The sequence below is a fragment of the Lepus europaeus genome, chromosome 13 (genome assembly GCF_033115175.1).
Source record: "Lepus europaeus isolate LE1 chromosome 13, mLepTim1.pri, whole genome shotgun sequence".
NCBI classification, from domain to species: domain Eukaryota; kingdom Metazoa; phylum Chordata; class Mammalia; order Lagomorpha; family Leporidae; genus Lepus; species Lepus europaeus.
In genome coordinates this window covers 49,904,500-49,926,124 of record NC_084839.1, presented here as the reverse complement: position 1 = coordinate 49,926,124, position 21,625 = coordinate 49,904,500, and the positions used below count along the sequence as shown (strand labels likewise).

The 21,625-nt window shown below is 43.0% G+C and overlaps 1 protein-coding gene across 3 annotated transcripts in view; it reads left to right on the top strand.

The window, feature by feature from the left end:
• ASB3 (ankyrin repeat and SOCS box containing 3) overlaps window positions 1-21,625 on the top strand; it is a 120,824-nt gene that overhangs the window by 38,787 nt on the left and 60,412 nt on the right. For all 3 annotated transcript variants that reach the window (XM_062209430.1, XM_062209431.1, XM_062209432.1), the window contains 2 exons: window positions 2,302-2,510; window positions 11,432-11,590. In XM_062209430.1, coding sequence (XP_062065414.1) covers window positions 2,315-2,510; window positions 11,432-11,590 — 355 coding nt within the window. In that variant the 5' untranslated portion in view covers window positions 2,302-2,314. The remainder of the gene's footprint in view (window positions 1-2,301; window positions 2,511-11,431; window positions 11,591-21,625) is intronic.

Sequence of the window (21,625 nt, the reverse complement as noted above, 5' to 3'; positions counted from 1 at the left end):
CTCTCTGCTATGGCCTGGGAAAGCAGAAGATGGCCCAAGTCCTTGGGCCCCTGCACCTGTGTGGGAAATGTGGAAGAAGCTCCTGGCTCCTGACTTCAGATCAGCTCAGCTCCAGCTGTTGTGGCCATCTGGGGAGTGAACCAGCAGATGGAAGACCTGTCTCTCTTTGCCTCTCCTTCTCTATGTAACTCTGACTTCCAAGTAAATAAATAAATATTTAAAAAACAAAAAAAACAAAGAATCTAAGCCTGTGTCATCTTTCTATATTCCCATTGCTAATAATTTGTTTGTGCTCGATAATTAACAATTAATTGAATAATTAAAGATTTGGTGATCAATGTCTTATCTTACCCTAGTAATAGACTACTTGATACAATCAGATTAATGCATTGGTAACATTAAGTGGTTTGCTGTCAGTTTCTGTAGTTACAGCTTTATATTTAAAGGCGAACAAGGCAAAATTTAAATTTAATTTAGGAAATGCCATTTGCTTTCTTCCAACCTCTTTCTTTAAACCTTTTTTTTTTTTTTTAAAGATTTTGTTTATTTACTTGAAAGAGTTACAGAGAGAGAAGTCTTCCATCTGCTGGTAGGGATGGGGGGAGAATTCTTCCATCTGCTGGTTCACTCCCCAAATGGCCACAGTGGCTGGAACTGAGCTGATTCAAAGCCAGGAACCAGGTGCTTCTTCTGGGTCTCCCATGCAGGAGCAGGGCCCCAAGGACTTGGGCCATCTTCTACCGCTTTTCCAGGCCATAGAAGAGACCTGGATCAGAAATGGAGCAGCTAGGACTTGAACCGGTGCCATATGAGATACCGGCACTGCAGGTGGCAGCTTTACCCACGACACCACTGCACCGGCCCCTAAACCTACCTGCCTCCCTCTCTCTCTCTCTCTCTCTTTCTTTTCTTTCTTTTTTTTTTTTTTTGATAAATTACTTAGGATGTGGTTCAACTATGTTTTTCAGGTATATTAGGCTATATATGTTAGCATTTCCTGAACCAGTGCTCAAAATTATTAGAAAAACTAAGAGGGGTGACTTGGGAGTGTTACTGGGATGGCCTACCCCTTAGGAGATAACTTTGCATGAGAATTCTGAATCTGCTCAACATGCTTCATAGTGTGTTAGTAACAAGAAATCGTCTGAATGATAGAGTCATTTAGTGAGAACTACACTGGACTCTAGTTACCAGGGAATTTGAAATAGCTTTGAAGGGCGATGATGATGAGGGCAGTAATACTGTGAAGAACTTTCCTGGGCTAGTAAAGAAAGCTGAGCCTATTTCTTTATGAAATAAAGAATCTGATTTCAGCATATTCATTCATTGGAACTATTTCATTAAGAATGGAGAATCTGGCCAGCACCGTGGTTCAATAGGCTAATCCTCCGCCTTGTGGCGCCGGCACACCGGGTTCTAGTCCGGGTCGGGGCACCGGATTTTGTCCCGATTGCCCCTCTTCCAGTCCAGCTCTCTGCTATGGCCCGGGAGTGCAGAGGAGTATGGCCCAGGTCCTTGGGCCCTGCACCCACATGGGAGACCAGGAGAAACACCTGGCTCCTGCCACCGGATCAGCGCGGTGTGCCGGCCGCGGCCACCATTGGAGGGTGAACCAGCGGCAAAAAGGAAGACCTTTCTTTCTGTCTCTCTTGCTCACTATCCACTCTGACTGTCAAAAGAAAAAAAAAAAAATGGAGAATCTGCATGTTTATCCTCTTCTGGAAAGGACCAGCAGGTAACATTAAGTTAAAGGAAAACTAAGTTTAAGGAAAGCTAGAACAACTACTTAGCTTTATTCGTCTCGTTAATTGTCTTTTATTCTCTCTAGCCTTTTGGGTTTAGCTTTTGCCCATAGAAGGTTGTGATTTGGAGGCTGGTAGATAGCAGCCTATAGAAGGCTGTGCTATGGAGGCTGAGCCTTGCAGGTAGATCAGTTGCTCTCTCTGCTAATACAGTGTACCTTTGGGATTAACTGAGACCTTCAGTGCTTTCATCAGCCAGCTCCAAAGAGGACACTTTGCATAGGAACAGAAGCCTGCTGATTAGACAGAGGAAGAAAGATAAGCACTTAAAACTCCCTTAAATAAGAACGTTCCAAGGAGTCCTAATTTGTCAAACTCAAAGACTTCCTGTTTTAGGCTCTGGCAGAGGCTGTGGCAAGGCAGTCACTTTTTCCTACTTTGGGCTCTTCTGTTGCAGTCATGTGAGAGTTGCTAGACAGTCCTACTGTGATCTACTAACCTCTAGGAGTGTTATGTTATTTTATTGACTATAGTGTTATCTTTATACCTTGTTTTGCAGACTGGTCAAAAGAATGGATTTTACAGAGGCTTACTCGGACACATGTTCTACAGTTGGACTTGCTGCCAGGGAAGGCAATATTAAAGTATTGAGGAAACTGCTCAAAAAGGGTCGCAGTGTCGATGTTGCTGATAATAGGGGATGGATGCCAATTCATGAAGCAGCTTATCACAACTCTATAGAATGTTTGCAGATGTTAATTCATGCAGGTAAAGTAACTTCAAGGTATGGGAGGCTGTGTCAACAAGCTGGATTACTAAAACATGAGAAGATGGTAATACTTTTTTTTTTTTTGACAGGCAGAGTTAGACAGTGAGAGAGACAGAGAGAAAGGTCTTCCTTCCATTGGTTCACTCCCCAAATGGTGCTATGGCTGGCGCACCACGCTGATCCAAAGCCAGGAGCCAGGTGCTTCTCCTGGTCTCCCATGCGGGTGCAGGGCCCAAGCACTTGGGCCATCCTTCACTGCACTCCTGAACACAGCAGAGTGCTGGACTGGAAGAGGAGCAACCAGGACAGAATCTGGCACCCTTACTGGGACTAGAACCCGGTGTGCCGGCGCCACAGGCGGAGGATTAGCCTAGTGAGCCTCAGCGCCGGCCAATACTGACTTATTAACACTAGTATTTGTTTCCCTTTCTGTAATCACAAACAACTGCCTTATTAATTAAATTTGTTGTGTTTATATGAGAGGCAGAGAGAGAGAAAGAGAGCGAGTGCTCTCATCTGCTGGTTCACTCCCCAAATGGGCATAATGGCTGAGGCTGGCCCAGGCAGAAGCCTGCAGCTGGGAACCCAATCCAAGTCTCCATGGGAGTAGCAGATATATAACTACTAGGTCATCACCTGCTGCTTCCTAGGTTATGCACTAGCAGGAAGCTGGAATCAGGAGCTGAGACTTGAATTCAGCCATTCTAGTAAGAGGTGTGGGCATCCCAGCTAGCATCTGAACTGCCAAGCCATATGTGTGCCTCCAACATATTTATTAAAGATGGGAAGATTGCCTTCCTTGGCTTACACCAGCATGATGTACTAGCTGGACTTCTGAGTTTTGTTGTCACAGAGCTATGTAGATTCATTGTCTGTTACTTCCCATCACATTCTATGATGCTGATTTTTGAGAGGAGAAAAACTTTATTACTGGCCTGTAAGGGAGCAGGAAAAATGACTGAAGTCTTCCTCCATGACTAAGGAGGGGGGGATCTTGGGGAAACCTTTTTGGTTTGGGTAGGAGGAAACTGATAGGCAGAAGTGCTGATGAGGCAAGTTCTACTTGGAGGGGCTTGGACTCAATCTAGCCAGCATAAGTTTATTATGCTTTATAACTCTCCTTGACAAAGTAGGAACTTGGAGGCAGTCCAATATCATTGTCCTATATATGGAAGTTCTTGTGTTATGGGAGCATGTTTCCTGGTTTATTGAGAATCCTTACTTCCACATCAGATAAGAATTCAATGCAGAGGCATAAATACAGTGCAGAAATGAGAGTGAGAATACATTCACACGTGTATGTGGGCAATCTCACTATGAGAGATACCTGCCATGTGAGGACCAACGAGATGCCTGTGAGGAGAAGGGGAGCTGCCTGGGAGAGGGAGAGAGAAGCTAAAAAGGGCCTCTCTCATGTGCAGCAGTTACCTTTGTGGGGTGGGAGGTGGTCCCCTAGCTGAATATACAAATTGGGTAAAGTTTGGGCAGGTTTTAGGGTGCATAAGTTTTTTAGGGAGTTTAACAACTTCTTTTTCTTTTAAGATTTATTTATTTATTTGAAAGAGTTAGAGAGAGAAAGACAGAAAGAAACCTTCCATCTGCTGGTTTACTACCCAGATGGCTGCAATTGCCAGGGCTGGGCCAGGCTGAAGCCAGGAGCTAGAAGCCAAAAGCTTCTTTTGGGTCTCGCTTGTGGGTGGTGAACTGAAGAACTTGGGCCATCCTCCACTGCTTTTCCCAGGAGCATTAACAGGGAGCTGGATCGGATGTGGAGCAGGTGAGACCAGAACCAGCACCCATATGGGATGCCAGTGTCACAGGCTGGGGCTTTACCCACTACACCACAACACCAGCTCCTAGTATTTAACATCTACCTGGCCCTGATGATGTCTGTTCCTTCCCAGTCCTGGATAGGATGGAGGTGCATAATGGGAAAGTTGGTGTACTGGATCATCATTCATGGGGTCAGAGTTACAGTACAGGGCTATAGAAGTTGTGGGAAAATCTCCTATTCCAACTCTCTGCCTAGTTCCCCCATATCACCTGTGCCTAGACTATTTTTATTATTTTTTAAAATATTTTCTTTATTCTTTATTTGAAAGGTAGAGTTACAGAGAGAGAGAGAGATGGAGGATAGGTAGAAAGGTCATCCATCTGTTTGTTCAATTCCTAGATGGCTGCAATGTCCGGAGCTGGGCCCATCTGAAGCCAGGAGCCAGGAGCTTCCTCTGGGTCTCCCATGAGGGTGCAGGGGCCCAAGCACTTGAGCCATTTTCCATGCTTTCCCAGGCTATAGCAGGGAGCTGGATCAGAAGAGGAGCAGCAGGAACTCAAAACAGTGCTCATTTGGGATGCTGGCACTGCATTTTGAAGCTTAGCCCACTACACCATAGTGCCAGCCCCTCTGCCTTTCAAAGAAATAAGTAAATCTTTAAGAAAGGAAAGGAAGGAAGGAGGGAGGGAGGGAAAACGCTCTCATCTGATGGCCTATTCCCTGTATTCCCACAAGATCTAGAGCTGGTCCAGACTGATTCCAGGAGCTGTATCTCAATCTGGTCTTCCCAGGTAGTTGCCAGGGACCCAAGTACTTGAACTTACTGCCTCCCAGGGTTCGCATTATCAGGAAGCTGAAATGAGAAGCTGATCCAGGACTCAAACCAGGCACTCTGATATGGGATGAAGGTGTCCCAAGCAGCTGCTTACCTGTTGTGCAAAATGCCTGCTTTGAACTTATCTTTTAATATTACTTTTCCATGAATTTTTTGAAGTACTGTTGTATTCAGGTAAATAAAAGGGTATTTACTATGGGAATTGGTTTATATGATTATGGAAGGTGAGAAGTCCCAGGATATGTGATCTTGCAAAAATGGAGAACTTGTAAGCTGGTGGTATGATTCAGTCTGTGTCCGAAGGTCTGAGAACCAGAGAGTGGTGTAACTCTGAGGTCAAAGGCCTGAGAATTAGGTTATGTGAGACCACTGACATGAGCCCCTGAGCCTGAAGACCTAAAAACTGGGAGCTTTGATATCTAGAAACAGGAGAAGATGCATGTTCTAGTTCAAGAAGAGAGAGTTCTCCCTCCACCTTCCTGTTATTTCTGGCTCTCAACTGATTGTATGGATGCTGACACACATTTGGTGAGGATGAAGCTTTCTTTTTCAGTCTGCTTACTCAAGTGCTAATTTTTTGGGTAAATATCCTAATGGATACACCCAGAAATAATGTTTTAGAAGTAGTCTGAGAATCCAGTGAAGGTGATTAATCATCACAGGAGTGGGCATTTAAGATATCTGTGTCCCACATTAGAGTACCTGGGTTCGATGACTACCTCCAGTTCAATTCCAGCTTCCTGCTAATGCAAACCCTGGGAGGCAGAGGTGATGACTCAAGTAATCAGGTTCCTGCCACTCACATGGGAGACCTAGGTTGAGTTCCTGGCTCCCAGTTTTGGCCTTGGGCCAGTCTGAGCAATTGTGGGCATTTGTGGAGTGAACCAGTTAATAGGAGCTCTTTTGCTCTGTCTGCTGCTCTTTCTGCCTCTCAACAAAATAAAACAAAGTAAAAGCTAGAATTAACCATCATACGTATACCAAGTTAAAATACTGATAGGTATTGTTAAATTGTATGCTGTATGAATTAGGACTATCTTGGTAATGAATGAAAGAAACCCAGTTCAGACTAGTTTAAACAAGAAAGTATAGTAGCTCATATAAATGCCAAGTCTGAGTAGTATGTCTGTTCAGACATTGCTGAGTTCTGATAGCCAAAAACCGTGTCATTAGGACTGTCAGTGTCCCTTTTTGTTAGCCCTACTTTACATCATGTTGACTTTATTTCTCTTTGGAAATTCTAGATTTACCTCATCTTTAAAGAGCTCCTTGTGTATTCTTGTTATTGATTCTTTGCTATTATATATGTGTTTCAGATATCTTCCATATTTTTTCCTAGACTTTTGTTCTACTTTTTTAAAAAATGATATCTAATTTCTTGTGCTGCCATCCAACTTTTTTTTCTCTGCTGATTTCTCCCCTGCATCTTAAAATCTCTTAAGTGTTGTCCAAGCATTTTGCACAGAGTAAAAATTCATTGTGTGTGGATATTATTTGTTATCTATTTTTTTCTCAGAATTCTTAAATAAAACATAGTAAGATGTTATAAATTTTGTAAAAGGTTTCATATATCAGCAGCATGAAATTGACGTCACCCTTGTGGTCAGCACATCATGGATTTGTTTGGCCTTGTCAAATTCTGGCTCAATTGTTAGGACAAAGTTCTTTATTTTTAAGCTGTCTCCTCTACTCAGAATCTCTTAAGGGTTTGCAGAAAACAAAAGCACCCATCACTACCACTATTACAACAAGAAATAGGCAAGTTTATTATTTACAAGCCAAAGACACTCTGTGTCAGCAAACATGGGGTGTGGTGTCATTGGCAGGGTATTAAGGGCAGTGCTTATCACTGCTGCACAGGTGTCAGTGACTGGCATTGGTCCTACGAGATGGCCCCAATCTTTAAACTGTAGCCAAGAAAGAACTGACAAGTTGTTGTGAGCAGCAAACTGAAGTGCTTATCATGTTTATCCCTGAGGAAGTCTTTAATGCCCTTAACATTTAAAATTGCAGTAAGTAGATGAGAAGCAGAAACCACTTTGCCTTCATTTGAGAATAAATAATTATTAAGGCATTAAAAATGGTAAGAACAGGGGCCGGCGCCGTTTCTCACTAGGCTGATCCTCTGCCTGTGGCGCCGGCACCCCGGGTTCTAGTCCCAGTTGGGGCGCCGGATTCTGTCCCGGTTGCTCCTCTTCCAGTCCAGCTCTCTGCTGTGGCCGGGGAAGGCAGTGGAGGATGGCCCAAGTGCTTGGGCCCTGCACCCGCATGGGAGGCCAAGAGGAAGCACCTGGCTCCTGGCTTCAGATCGGCGCAGCACGCCAGCCACAGCGTGTTGACCGTGGTGGCCATTTTGGGGGTGAACCAACGGCAAAGGAAGACCTTTCTCTCTGTCTCTCATACTGTCTAACTCTGCCTGTCCAAAAAATAAAAAATAAAAAAAAAAGGTAAGAACAGTACATTGTGCCATTTTTTAAAGAAGCCCTCTTTCCAGAAAGAAGGAAAGTGAGAGGGTGGTGGTTGATGGTCCAGTACCAAATAGATATGGTACCTTTGGGAAAACACACTTCAAATTTAAAAAAAATATTTATTTATTTATTTACTTATTTGAAATTCAAAATTACAGAGACAGAAATGTTCCATTCGCTGGTTCAGTCTGAAAATTGCTGCAACAGCCAGGGCTGTGCCAGTCTTTTTCCAGGTGTCCCATGTGGATGCAGGGACCCAAGGACTTGGGCCATCCTCCACTGGTTTTTCAGGTACAATAGCAGGGAGCTGGATTGGAAGTGGAGCAACTGTGACTCGAACTGGGGTCCACATGGGATGCCGGCATGGTAGACGGTGATTTCAACTGCTGTGGCCACAACATACTTCAGTTTAAAGAACACAGTTTGTCATTGGAGCTCCTCAAAGCAATTTATATCAGGTGTTGAAATTCTTAAAATATTTCAGATATTTCATCAATTTTCTTTTTTTTTTTATTATTTGACAGGTAGAGTTACAGACAGTGAGAAAGAGAGAGAGAGAGAAAGGTCTTCCTTCCGTTGATTCACCCCCCCCCCCCCCCCCAAATGGCTACTACGGCCAGTGCACAGTGCTGATCCGAAGCCAGGAGCCAGGTGCTTCTTCCTGGCCTCCCATGTGGGTGCAGGAGCCCAAGCACTTGGGCCATCCTCCACTGCCTTCCCCGGCCACAGCAGAGAGCTGGACTGGAAGAGGAGCAACCGGGACTAGAACCTGGCACCCATAGGGGATACCAGCGCCACAGGCAGAGGATTAACCTAGTGAGCCGTGGTGCCGGCCCCTCATCAAATTTCTAACAACTATAACCCTTCATAAATATTATAATTATTGCATATCTAGCTGTATTTTTAAGTGTTTTACAAAAATTCAAACTATGTATTTACATAATTCTATTGAATCCCATTTATCTTTATTTTACTGTTACAGAACCTGAACCTTTGAGAGTTTAAGTAATTTACCCCAAATGTAATTCAAATTATACTGTCAGAGCCAGGATTGTAGCTTCAATTTTGTAACTCCAAATGTTGTCTTCCCAGTCCAGTGGTTTTAAAGTTAGCTATAATATATCTTTTTTTAGCATGAGTAAAATCGTTGGAGATTGCAAGTTAGTAGTGAAATGAGTAGTTCTCATTCTGAGTGAGAATTGCCTTTTATTTCCTTTACTGCTTGGATAATCGAACAGAAGGTTTTGTCCTTTTCCTAAGATGGGTGAGTATGCAAGTTACTGAAGGTAGCCTGTACCTTTAGGAGAGAATTTGTGTGCAAATTATTTGGAATTCATTTGTGTGGGAGATTTATCGCATCTCATTTACTTATTTAGTCATTTATATCTGCATGAATTCAAGGACATTTATTTTATACTTTGAGTTGTAATCCAGTATGAGGTTATTTATTTTGTTGCTCAAATTGTTTTGGCCATTGAGTATCCCTTTGACATGTCTCCATTTTTCTGTTTCTTGAGTACTTTTTTTCTTCCTGGACCTCTACGTGCTTCAGGCACATTTTGTATATTCCTACCTCAATCTTAGAATCAAACATTCTCATAAGAGCCCTAGTTTCTTTTGTCGTAAAAAGAAACCTGGCATCCAGATCTACCATCCATTTATTTGTTTGATCTTAATATATATATATAGTGGTTTCAGAATTGTTACTCTACAGTCCAGAAGAAACAGCTTTACCAACTAGAGAATGGTGTTTCCGTACCATTTCTTTTGTGTTTAGTCTTATAGTTTCCAGTTGAAAAGTCATTTTTCAAAGTTATATAGGCCTGTTTTTTTTCCTCTACCCCTCAGTGAGATTATGATATATATATTTGAAACATAATTAGATTCCTTTGTCGCCGCCTGCCCCTTCCGCCTGTATCCTGGTTGAATATTTTTTTAATTGTGTGTATTAAGGGTCACTTTCACTGCTGTAAGGCATAGTGTAGTATATGAATGGCCAGGATTAAATGTTATCTTTTTCTTTTTCCTCAGAGGAAGAGAACATGCTTCTTTTCCAAACAAAGTTCCTTGGCTTCTATAATAAAACAGTCTAGTTCCCCATGCTTAACAGCTGTGATCTCGCGTAGCTTCCTGTTAGTTTTGTTGATTCTTCCGCTCCCTGGTAGGCACCGTCATCTCTGCATTTGTACTAAGCCATAGTATTTTACCTTTTTTCCTTAATTTAAAGACATGGTTGGGGCAAGCACTGTGGTGTAGTGGGCACTGTCTGCAGCACTAGCATCCCATTTGGGCCCTGGTTTGAATCCTAGAAGCTCCACTTCCGGACCAGCTCCCTGCTAATACACCTGGGAAAGCAGCAGAAGATGGCCCAAGTCCCTGGACCCCTGCACCCATGTGGGAGACCTGGAAGAAGCTCCTGGCTCTTGGCTTTGGCCTGGCCCTGGCCTAGCTGAGCCCCAGACATTGGGGCCATTTGGATAGTGAACCAACTGATGAAAGTTCTCTGTCTCTCCCTCTGTTTGTAACTCTGCCTTTCAAATAAATAAAAATCTAAAAAAAAAAAAAAAAAAAAAGTGTGGTCAATCCATAGTAAGTCTAGGCTCCTTTCAATACTTGTCTATTTATTTTTCCAAATTCTTTTTTATTCTTATCCACACTATCCTACCCTTATCAACTTTAGTTGCTTTTGCCAGTATAGAACCAAGAAACAGCTCTACTGGCATTTGATTAGAATTATATTGTTTATTAATTATTTTGGGAATAATTTTTATCTGTATAGTCTGAAATTTCCTACTGAGGAGCCATCAGCATGTATCAGTTATCTGTAAATATCTGTGCATTCTTAGTTTTTCTTTTCCATAAAAAGTACACATATTTATGGGATACCATGTGGTGTTTCAGTATATGTACACACTGTGATATATAATCAGGATAAATATATCTGTCCCCTCAAACATTTAAGGGCTGGCGCTGTGGCACAACGCGTTAACGCCCTGACCTGAAGCACTGGCATCCCATATGGGCCCGTTTCTAGTCCTGGCTGCTCCTCTTCCAATCCACCTCTCTGTTATGGCCTGGGAAAACAGTGGAAGATAGCCCAAGTCCTTGGGCCCCTGTACCCGTGTGGGAGACCAGGAGGAAGCACCTGGCTCCTGACTTCGGATTGGCGCTGTGTGCCGGCTGTAGTGGCCATTTAGGGGGTGAACCAATGGAAGGAAGACCCTTCTCTCTCACAGATGTTTGGGGGAGTCACTCAGTGATGGTCACTCTCTCTGACTTCCTGTCTCTGCCTCTCTAAACAAACAAACTAAACTAAGTATACTGGGATCCATTAGAGTTTTTTCTTTATTTGCTAGAGAATTTTAAACTATGAGATGTCACTTTAAATTGTTTATTTTTAATATTTTGTTAAATTCATATTGGAATGTTTGCTTTTTTATACTTTATTTTCCTTTGAAAAATTACTTATTTTTATGAAAGCAAGAGAGGGAGAGAGATTTTCTATCAGTTGATTCATTTCCCCAAATGCCTGCAACAGTCAGGGCTGGGCCAGGCTGAAGCCAGGATCCTGGCACTCAGACCGGGTCTCCTGTGTGGTTGCCAGGGACCCAGCTGCTTCAGCTGTTACTGCTGCCTTCCAGGGTACACGTTAGCTGGAAGCTGGAATTGCAAGCAAAGCTGGCACTCAAGCATAGGTGCCAGTATGGGATGCGACTCCAATATGAGATGCAGGTATCCCTGGTGGCATCTTAATGGTTGCTCAGAACAGCTACCTAGGAATATTTGCTTTTTAAGCCCAAGAAATTGAAGCGGTCTAGTTCACTGGTTTTTATTCTTCCATAGATTCTTCTGAAAACTACATTCAAACAAAGACTTTTGAGGGCTTCTGTGCATTGCATCTTGCTGCTAGTCAAGGACACTGGAAGATTGTACAGATTCTTATAGAAGCTGGGGCAGATCCTAATGCAACTACTTTAGAAGAAACTACACCATTGTTTTTAGGTAACGTATGCTGTTTGTGGTACAGATGTGATTTATTTATTTATTTATTTTTTAAAGAACTAATCTTAATTTTTCTTTGAGATGTATTTATAGTATGTTCTTTAGGCAAAAATTATACCACCACTTCTTTGATTCTGAAACTGAAAAGATATTTTTAAAGGTTTCCCTCTTGTTTTCTACCTTCAAGTAGTAGCATCTGGGACTTTAAATGTTTATTTAAAGTTACAAAATCTGTTCTGAATTTAGTCGCCGTCGTTATTCTCACTGTAGTTCTGAAGACTAGGTGGTACTGAAATTGTGGTAGTAGTTATGTACAAGGTTACCTGTAAATGTTTTATGTTTGCCTTTTCTTTTTCTTAGTATTAAGATATTAAGAAGCTTTTATGGAAGAAATCACCTGCTAATCTCTTAATACCAATTAATTTTCTGCTTGATCAGATCACTACTTAGACCTCTTCAGTTATGGACTGTTTTTTAATTCCTTTTGGTCAAAGGCCAACTTCTCAGTGGCACCTTTCCAATGACTTTCTTTTTCCCTTCTCTATTTGATCCTGTTTGCCTTCATGGACATTTTGTCCCACAAAGTTTAGTGAAGCATGAGACAATTAGGAAAATAAAGCATTTGGAATAGAACCAGTATATCTGGGCCGGCGCCGTGGCTCAACAGGCTAATCCTCCGCCTTGCGGTGCCGGCACACCGGGTTCTAGTCCCGGTCGGGGCACCGATCCTGTCCCGGTTGCCCCTCTTCCAGGCCAGCTCTCTGCTGTGGCCAGGGAGTGCAGTGGAGGATGGCCCAAGTCCTTGGGCCCTGCACCCCAGGGGAGACCAAGATAAGCACCTGGCTCCTGCCATCGGAACAGCGCGGTGCGCCGGCCGCAGCGCGCTACCGCGGCGGCCATTGGAGGGTGAACTAACGGCAAAAGGAAGACCTTTCTCTCTGTCTCTCTCTCACTGTCCACTCTGCCTGTCAAAAAAAAAAAAAAGAACCAGTATATCTGGATTGCAGTTTTGATTCTGCCATGTGTAATTTGTATGTTCATTTATTTATCAGGTGCTTCAGTTTCTTCTTCTTCTTTTTTTTAAGATTTATTTATTTGCGAGGTAGAGTCACAGTTATAGACAGAGAGAGGGAGAGACAGAGAGAAAGGTCTTCCATCTGCTGGTTCACTCCCTAAATGGCCCCAACGCCTGGAGCTGGGCTGATTCGAAGCAAGGATCCAGGAGCTTCTTCCTGGTCTCCCACATGGGTGCAGGGGCCCAAGCACTTGGGCCATCTTCCTCTGCTTTCCCAAGCCATTGGCAGAGAGCTGGATCAGAGGAATAGCCACATGAACTGGTGCCCATATGGGATGCCAGCACCGCAGGCTTAGTCTACTCTGCCATAGCTCTGGCCTCCAAGTTTCCTCACTTCTAAAATGAGATTAGTAGTATCTACCTAGCCTTTATTATTGGACAGATAAAATGAGATGTCTGTGAAAGTACTTGTTTCCTTATGAACTTAAAAATACTTATTTTAAAAATATATATACAGTGGGGCCGGCGCTGTGGTGTAGTGGATAAAACTGCTGCCCACAGTGCCGGCATCCAATATGGGCCCCAGTTTGAGTCCTGGTTGCTCCACTTCTGATCCAGCTCTCTGCTATGCCAGTGTATTCCCTGGGAGGCAGCTAGCGATACCTCAAGCAGTTGGATGCCTCTCACCCATAAGGGAGACGTGGGTTGAGTTCCTGGCTCCTGGATTTTTTTTTTTTTTTTTGACAGAGTGGACAGTGAGAGAGAGAGACAGAGAAAGGTCTTCCTTTGCCGTTGGTTCACCCTCCAATGGCCGCCGCAGCTTGCGTGCTGCGGCCGAGCACCGCGCTGATCCGATGGCAGGAGCCAGGTGCCTATCCTGGTCTCCCATGGGGTGCAGGGCCCAAGCACTTGAGCCATCCTCCACTGCACTCCCTGGCCACAGCAGAGAGCTGGCCTGGAAGAGGGGCAGCAGGGACAGAACCGGTGCCCTGACCGGGACTAGAACCCGGTGTGCCGGTGCCGCAAGGCGGAGGATTAGCCTAGTGAGCCGCGGTGCCGGCCTGGCTCCTGGATTTGGACCCTGATCTTGGCCCAGGGCTGTTGCAGGCATCTAGGCAGTGAACCAGTATATAAAGAGCTCTCTCTGCCTATTTGTCTCTATCCCTCTGTATCTCAAATAAATTTTAAACAAAAACTTTAATTGGGTGGAAGGTGATGTATCTTGATTGCTGTCATTATAGAATTTCATGTTTACATCAAAAGTTATAGAAGTGTACAACAAGGGTTAGCGCTGTGGGATAGCAACTCAGGCTGCCGCCTGTGACACTAGCATCCTATGTGGATGCCATTTCACGTCCTGATTGCTCTACTTCTGATCCAGCTTCCTGCTAATGTACCTGGGAAAGCAGCAGAGTATGGTCCAAGTATTTGGGCCCCTGCACCCACCTGCATCACAGTGTCAATAACATAAAAATCTATTTATTTAAGAAAAAGAACTTTATCTATCTATCTATCTATCTATCTATCTATCTATGATTTATTTATTTGTTTAAAAGGCAGAGTTGCAGACTCAGACACAGAGGCAGAGAGAGAGATAGAGAAGTCCTCCATTCACTGGTTCCTTCCCCAGATGGCCAGAGCTGTGCTGATCCAAAGATAGGAGCCAGGAGCTTCTTTCGGGTCTCCCACGCAGGTGCAGTGACCCAAGGACTTGAGCCATCTTCCACTGTTTTCCCAGGCCATTGGCAGAGAGCTGGATCAGAGGAATAGCCACATGAACTGGTGCCCAGAGTAGAGCTGGGACTTGAACCCAAACACTGCAGGGCCAGTGCCGCGGCTCAATAGGCTCATCCTTCGCCTGTGGCGCCGGCACACCAGGTTCTAGTCCCGGTCGGGGCACCGGATTCTGTCCCGATTGCCCGTCTTCCAGGCCAGCTCTCTGCTGTGGCCCGGGAGTGCAGTGGAGGATGGCCCAAGTGCTTGGGCCCTGCACCCGCATGGGAGACCGGGAGAAGCACCTGGCTCCTGCCTTCGGATCAGCACGATGCACTGGCCGCAGTGCGCAGGCCATGGCGGCCATTGGAGGTTGAACCAACGGCAAAAAGGAAGACCTTTCTCTCTCTCTTTCTCACTATCCACTCTGCCTGTCAAAAAACAAAAAACAAAAAACAAAAAACAAAAAACAAAACACTGCGGTATAGGACCTGGGAGTCCCAATTGGCACCTTAACTGATGTGCACAATGACCACCCCTCTTTATTACTTTTTTGTTTAGATGTATTGTTTTAGAATAATTTTAATTTTTTTATTGTTTAAAGATTTATTTATTTGAAGGGCAGAATCAACAGAGTAATCTTTGATCCACTGGTTCACTCTCAAATGTCTACAATATCTAGGGCTGGGTGAGGCTGAAGCCAGGAGCCAGGAGCTTTTTCTGGGTCTTCTACATGGGTGCAGGGACCCAGGCATTTGGGCCATCTTTCATTGCTTTCCCAAGTGCATTAGCAGGGAGCTGCATTGGAAGTGGAATAGCCAGGACTCAAACTGTACCCTTATGGGATGCCTTCGCTGCAGGCAGTGGCTTAATCTATTATGCCACAACGTTAGCCCCAGGAGTCCAAGATTTTAAGAGGAAAAATTAGAGGCCAGTCCTGTGGTGTAGTAGGTTAATCCTCCTGCTAGAACGCTGGCATTCCATATGGGTGCCAGTTTGTGTCCCTGCTGTTCCACTTCTGGTCCAGTTCTCTGCTAATGCCCTGGGAAAGCAGCAGAGGATGCCACAAATGCTTGGGCCCCTGCACCTTTGTGGGAGACCTGGAAGAAGCTTCTGGCTCCTGGCTGCAAATTGGCCCAGCTCTCACCATTGCGGTCATTTGGGGAATGGAAGACTTCTCTCTCTGTCTTTCTCTCTGAAACTCTACCTCTCAAATAAATAAATAAATCTTTCTTTTTATAAAAAAAGGGAAAATTAATTTCCTTGAATGGTAGAAGACAAAATATGCAGAGTATTTTACTACTACTAATAATAACACTTAATGAGTAAGACTGTATATACAAAACCCTGTTTTGGGTGTTTTACATGAATTAGATTATTAAACTTCACTAGGATTCCAGAAGATATATTCTGTTGTTATTACCACTTTTACAGATGAGGAAACCATGAGTAAAGACGGGATTTAAGATATTGGCTGTGTTTTGGGACAGAGTAACATTTTCTGTCCTGCTTCAGTGAACTATTATGTTCATTCAGTAAATTTTCTTATCACCTATATTCAGGAAACACTATGTGCTGTATCCCCAGTGTAGGAAAACACGGAAACATTAGCCATGTAACTTATTGTGTCCAACTGGTTCGAAGTATCCTCTGCTCTCTCTGCATTATCCTAGTTTAGTGTCTTCCTTACTCTTACTCCCTGACTGCCGTTATTTATTTTTTCCCTTGTATATTGACTGTTTTCTCCACTGGAAAGAGTGGCTGAGGAGAGTAGGGATTTTTATTCATCTTGTTTACTGTTGTAACTCTCAAACCTAGATCATTTCCTAGTATGTGGTAGGTATTCAGTTAATTGCTTATTGAAAATGAAAGAGTGAAAGTCTCTGCAAGACCTTCCATAATTTAACTTCAAAACCCGGCACTTTTTTTTTTTTTTTTTTTAAGATTTATTTGTTTGTATTGAGAGGCAGAGTTACAGACAGAAAGGGAAACAGAGGGAGAGGTCTTCCATCCACTGGTTCACTTCCTAAATGGCCGTAATGGCTGGAGCTGTGCCGATCCAAAACTAGGAGCTGGGAACGTCTTCTGGGTCTGCCACGTGTAACCCAGCACTTTGAAATGTACTTGACCATAATCTTCTTCTTTTTATACAAGACTTAGGAATACATTAATATTCCATGTGGCTTTTTAGAAATACTATTTTGGTCACTTAGTTTATAGTTTCAAAATACTAGATTCTCACTTAATAAAATTCAATATTGTGCCTACTTTTATAAGTATTTGGAAAAAATTAGAGTGGTTTATATTTCAGAATGTTAATGAAGGAAGAGTTGCTAAGATAATGTAAACCAATGAATAACTTATAATCACTTATTTTTAGTAATAGGAAGACTCAGGTAGTTTCTTTGGCAGCAGATTTACTATCCTAATTCTGTTTTGAGTTGGCATTTACAAAGAATAATTTGGCTTAAGGAGGTAGTCTAAGCTCAAGGACATAGGCTATATGTACTTTTTTTTTTTTTTTTTTTTTGACAGGCAGAGTGGACAGTGAGAGAGAGAGAGAGAGAGAAAGGTCTTCCTTTGCCATTGGTTCACCTTCCAATGGCCGCCGCGGCCGGCGCACTGCGCTGATCCGAAGGCAGGATCCAGGTGCTTCTCCTGGTCTCCCATGTGGGTGCAGGGCCCAAGGACTTGGGCCATCCTCCACTGCCTTCCCGGGCCACAGCAGAGGGCTGGACTGGAAGAGGGGCAACTGGGACAGAATCCGGCGCCCCGACTGGGACTAGAACCCGGTGTGTCAGCGCTGCAGGCGGAGGATTAGCCTATTTAGCCGTGGCACCGGCCTGTATGTACTTTTATATACTCAAAGTCAGTTTCAAAATGAGAGAACTGCATGAGACAGGAAAATTCTGGAACTCTCTCCTCATCTTTTTTATGTGAAAGTTGACCTTCTTGACCATCTTTTTGCTACAGTTTGGAGTTGATGTTTTCAGTAGAAGTCTGCTCCCTTATGGCTTTTCTTTATCCTTGCCTCCTCTCCTCATTCCATCCCCTTCTGTTGTTCCATATACTCATGCATAGTAGCTATTCTAAGGACAGGTTTGTAAACCTTATTTGGAAATAAAAAAGAAGTCCTTTTTTTTTTATAAATGTAGTAAATTCTGTGTGAAAATCCAGCTGATTATTTAGGAAATAGATGCTTTCTTCTTATTTGTAACAGATAAATTGGAGGTTCAGGTGCAACCCCATGAGAGTTCACAGAAAAATGTCTATGGGACTGCACAGCATGAACTTTGGACTTTTGATTGATTGTTTTTCAGTTTTTATTCTTCTGAATTTCTGCCTATTCTTTACATCCTTCGATGTTAAACAGAACAGTAATGTTTAATAAGGACAGAGTGTTTTATAAACAATGTTGTATGACGCTGCCTGTTTCAATATTTAACTGTTAAATGTGTCATGCCATGGTTCACACAGCAAGCGTGTCCTTTAACTCTGACTCTGATGAAAGATTCCAGAATCAAATAGACCACCATGTGTTTCACTTTTCACTACTCTCTTTATGGATAGTGATCATGAAACTATTTTTTGAAGTGCTAAGGATTTTGAGGTTTTGTATTCATGTATCTTAACAGTAATTAAACTTTGTGGAGTTTTAGAATTTTGATCTGAAAGATTAATCTTTAGGGTTTGTAACATAAGCATTTTTACATGAAGACATATTCTTGAAAATGGTGATTTGAGTTTTCAAGAACAAAAGTATGGAGTTCACTAATAGTTACATTTAAAAGTTTTAATTTTGTTTTCTAGTGTTTACTGTTAAGGATATTTTTATGTGTGTGTGTGTTGTTTTTTTATTTTTTGAGAAGCAGAAATAAGCAGAGATCTCCCATCTGAGTTTTATCTTGTCTTTAAAATATTGAAGGGGCAGATACATACAGACACAGACACACACACACACACACAGAGAGAGAGAGAGAGAGAGGGAGATAAAGAGATCTTCTAGCTGATAGTTCACTGTCTAGATGGTCAAAATGTCCAGTGCTAGGCTAGGCCAAAGCCAGGAGCCAGGAGCTTCATCTGGGTCTCCCACATGGGTGGTGGGGACGCAAACATCTGGGATGTTGGTGTCTTAGGTGGCAGCGTTACTTGTTATGGCACAGTGCTGGCCTCTCTGATTATAAACTCTAGATATGAAGTAAATAACTGGACTGGCTTACTTACCTTGTGGTATTTCTTGAAATAATGGAAGATTCAATATCCTTGCCAGTCATTGTTACCAAAATAAAGGATTGCAAATAATGTATGCCACCAGTACTTGAATGGTTCTATTATCCTTGGTATAGATAAGGTTACACAGAATAAATTAGCAGTACTGGAAAAACAATTCCCTGTCATTGCACTGGAGTTTCTTTTCTTGTGCCACCAGATGTCAGTATAACCACAGGACTAGAGAAATACTGCATCCAATAAATGGCTTATGAACATTGTTTTTTGGCTTCATAAAGTAGGGAAAATGTTTGAAATAAACTAGGAATATAGTGCAAAGATTTTACTATAGAATTGTATTTACAAATGAAGTGCATAATAGAGAATAGAGTACATGTAGAACTCAAAAAATACAGACAGTTAAAAATTCATATATAATTCAAGTATACTAATAGAATCTATAGGTGATACCTGGGACTCTCAGAAATTGCCAACTTGCTGCTATAATTAAAAGCTTTGGACAGACTGTGGTTAAACTGTTCCTTACAACTTTACTGACCATGATGTTTTTTTAGAATTGCTTTCAAAATCTGACCCTTAAAATGAGAGCATATTTTTTTTTTTTTTAGCACTTCGAATGTTTCCCCCATTCTTTTTTTTTTTTTTTTAAACTTTTATTTAATGAATATAAATTTCCAGTGTACAGCTTATGGATTACAATGGCTCCCCCCCCCCCCCCCATAACTTCCCTCCCACCCGCAACCCTCCCCTCTCCCGCTCCCTCTCCCCTTCCATTTGCATCAAGATTCATTTTCAATTCTCTTTATATACAGAAGATCAATTTAGTATACATTAAGTAAAGATTTCAACAGTTTGTACCCACATAGAAACACAAAGTGAAACATACTGTTTGAGTATTAGTTATAGCATTAAATCAAAATGTACAGTACATTAAGGACAGAGATCCCACATGAGGAGCAAGCGCACAGTGGCTCCTGTTGTTGACCCAACAAATTGACACTCTAGTTTATGGCACCAGTAACCACCCTAGGCTGTCGTCATGAGTTGCCAAGGCTATGGAAGCCTTCCAAGTTTGCCGACTCTGATCATATTTAGACAAGGTCATAAAAGACAGGGTGAGGATAGTAACCAATGATCCTAAGAGTGGCATTTACCAGGTCTGAACAATTATACAGCATTAAGTGGGGAAGAGGACCATCAGTACACACATGTTGGGAGTAGAGCCATTGGTGGTAGAGTAGAGGTTATGATTACAAAGGAATGAGGCTCAAGTGCACTAGACAGGGTCTAGAACAAAGGACAGAGTCATTATTAGAGGAGCTAAGAAAGGTGCTGTCTAAGCTACAATGAAGTTTTCTGATTGAGAGGCAAATAGAACCTGATAGAAGGGGCTTGATAATAATCTGGTGGGCTTTAGGCCTTGTAAGTTAAGAGGCCCAGACCTATCTATCTCTTCACATGGGGTATATCCTAAGGGAGGTGTGAACCTCCTAGGGGAAGGCACTCTGTTGACTTTCATTACTTGGCTGGCCTGGGAGGAGAGCTGGCCAGGTAAAGGCAGGTGGCATCTCTAACAAGAAATTTACAGTTCTGCCTGCAATGTTGCTGACCCTACTTGACCATCCCCTCAGCTGCAGTGGTCACTTTGGAAGTTGGGCTGAGTGAAGGGCTTTTCAGCTTAGAGCCAATAAGATCTGTGGCTCTGACCTGGGCATCCTTCGACTCCAGGGCAGGTCCATTTCCAGTGATCCAACTCTTGGCAGAGCTGCCAGGGCTCTTCACAAGCTGACTTCTGCTGAAGCCCAGGCTTACCACATTGAAAGCCACTGCAGTGGACTGGCCTGTTGGGTCTCCTTGAGGGCAGATCACTGTACAGATCAGCCATTAATAGGCATATTTTTTAACTTACACAGAAGCATATTTTTTAACTTACACAGAAGTCACTTCACTGTGATTTGCAGTTGGAAGAGAACTTAACTGTTGGAAGTCCTTTCAAAACATTGGTACATTTTTCAGAAGTGTTCAGTAGGGTAATTGCATGTAAAAATATCCCTTGATTTATTCTTATTTTTGAAGTTTTTAAAAAAGATTTATTTATTTACTTGAAAGTCAGAATTACATAGAGAGAGAAGGAAAAGCAGAGAGAGAGAGGTCTTCTATCCGATGGTTCACGCCCCAATTGGCTGCAACAGCTGGAGCTGTGCCAATCTGAAGCCAGGAGCCAGGAGCTTCTTCTGGGTCTCCCATGTGGATGCAGGGGCCCAAGGACTTGGGCCATGTTCCACTGCCTTCCCAGGCCATAGCAGAGAGCTGGTTTGTAAGTGGAGCAGCCAGGACTCGAACCGGTATTCATATGGGATGCCGGCACTACAGGCGGCAGCTTTACCTGCTACGCCACAGCGCCAGCCCCTGATTTATTCTTTAATGAATGCTGTATTAAACAGTAATCATTATTTGCTATCCCTATTAGATTTTGTACTTATAGGTGCTTACAGGTCTGCCATAGTTTTCCTAGATGAGAATCTTGTTTTGAGTCCATGCCTTCATGAAGTCTTCATATGGGGCTTGTGACTGACTGCAGTTAGTGTGCTGCATACCACATGCTTTTTTTATTTGTTTGTTTTATTTTTAAGATTTATTTATTTGAGAGGCAGAATTACAGAGAGAGGAAGAGACAGAGAAAGAGAGAAAAATCTTCCATTTGCCATTTCACTCCCCGAATGGCCTCAAAGGCCGGAGCTGGGCCAATCCAGAGTCAGGAGCTTCTTTCAGGTCTCTTACATGGGTGCAGGGACCCAAGCAGTTGGGCCATCCTCCACTTCTTTCCCAGGCCATCGTCAGGGAGTTGGATCGGAAGTGGAGCAGCTGGGACTTGAACCTGAGTCCAAATGGAATGCTGGTGCCACAGGCAGAGACTTAACCTACTACACCACAGCACAGGCCCCTGCCACATAGTCTTGACTTGATCCAAAGGTTTGTATTGTTCATAGGCTCCTCTGAGTTACTCATGATGTGTTTTCTTGGATGTGCCTTCTTTTTGCTTTCTTCTTTATCTGGAAACTCAATCTAGGTCTCTT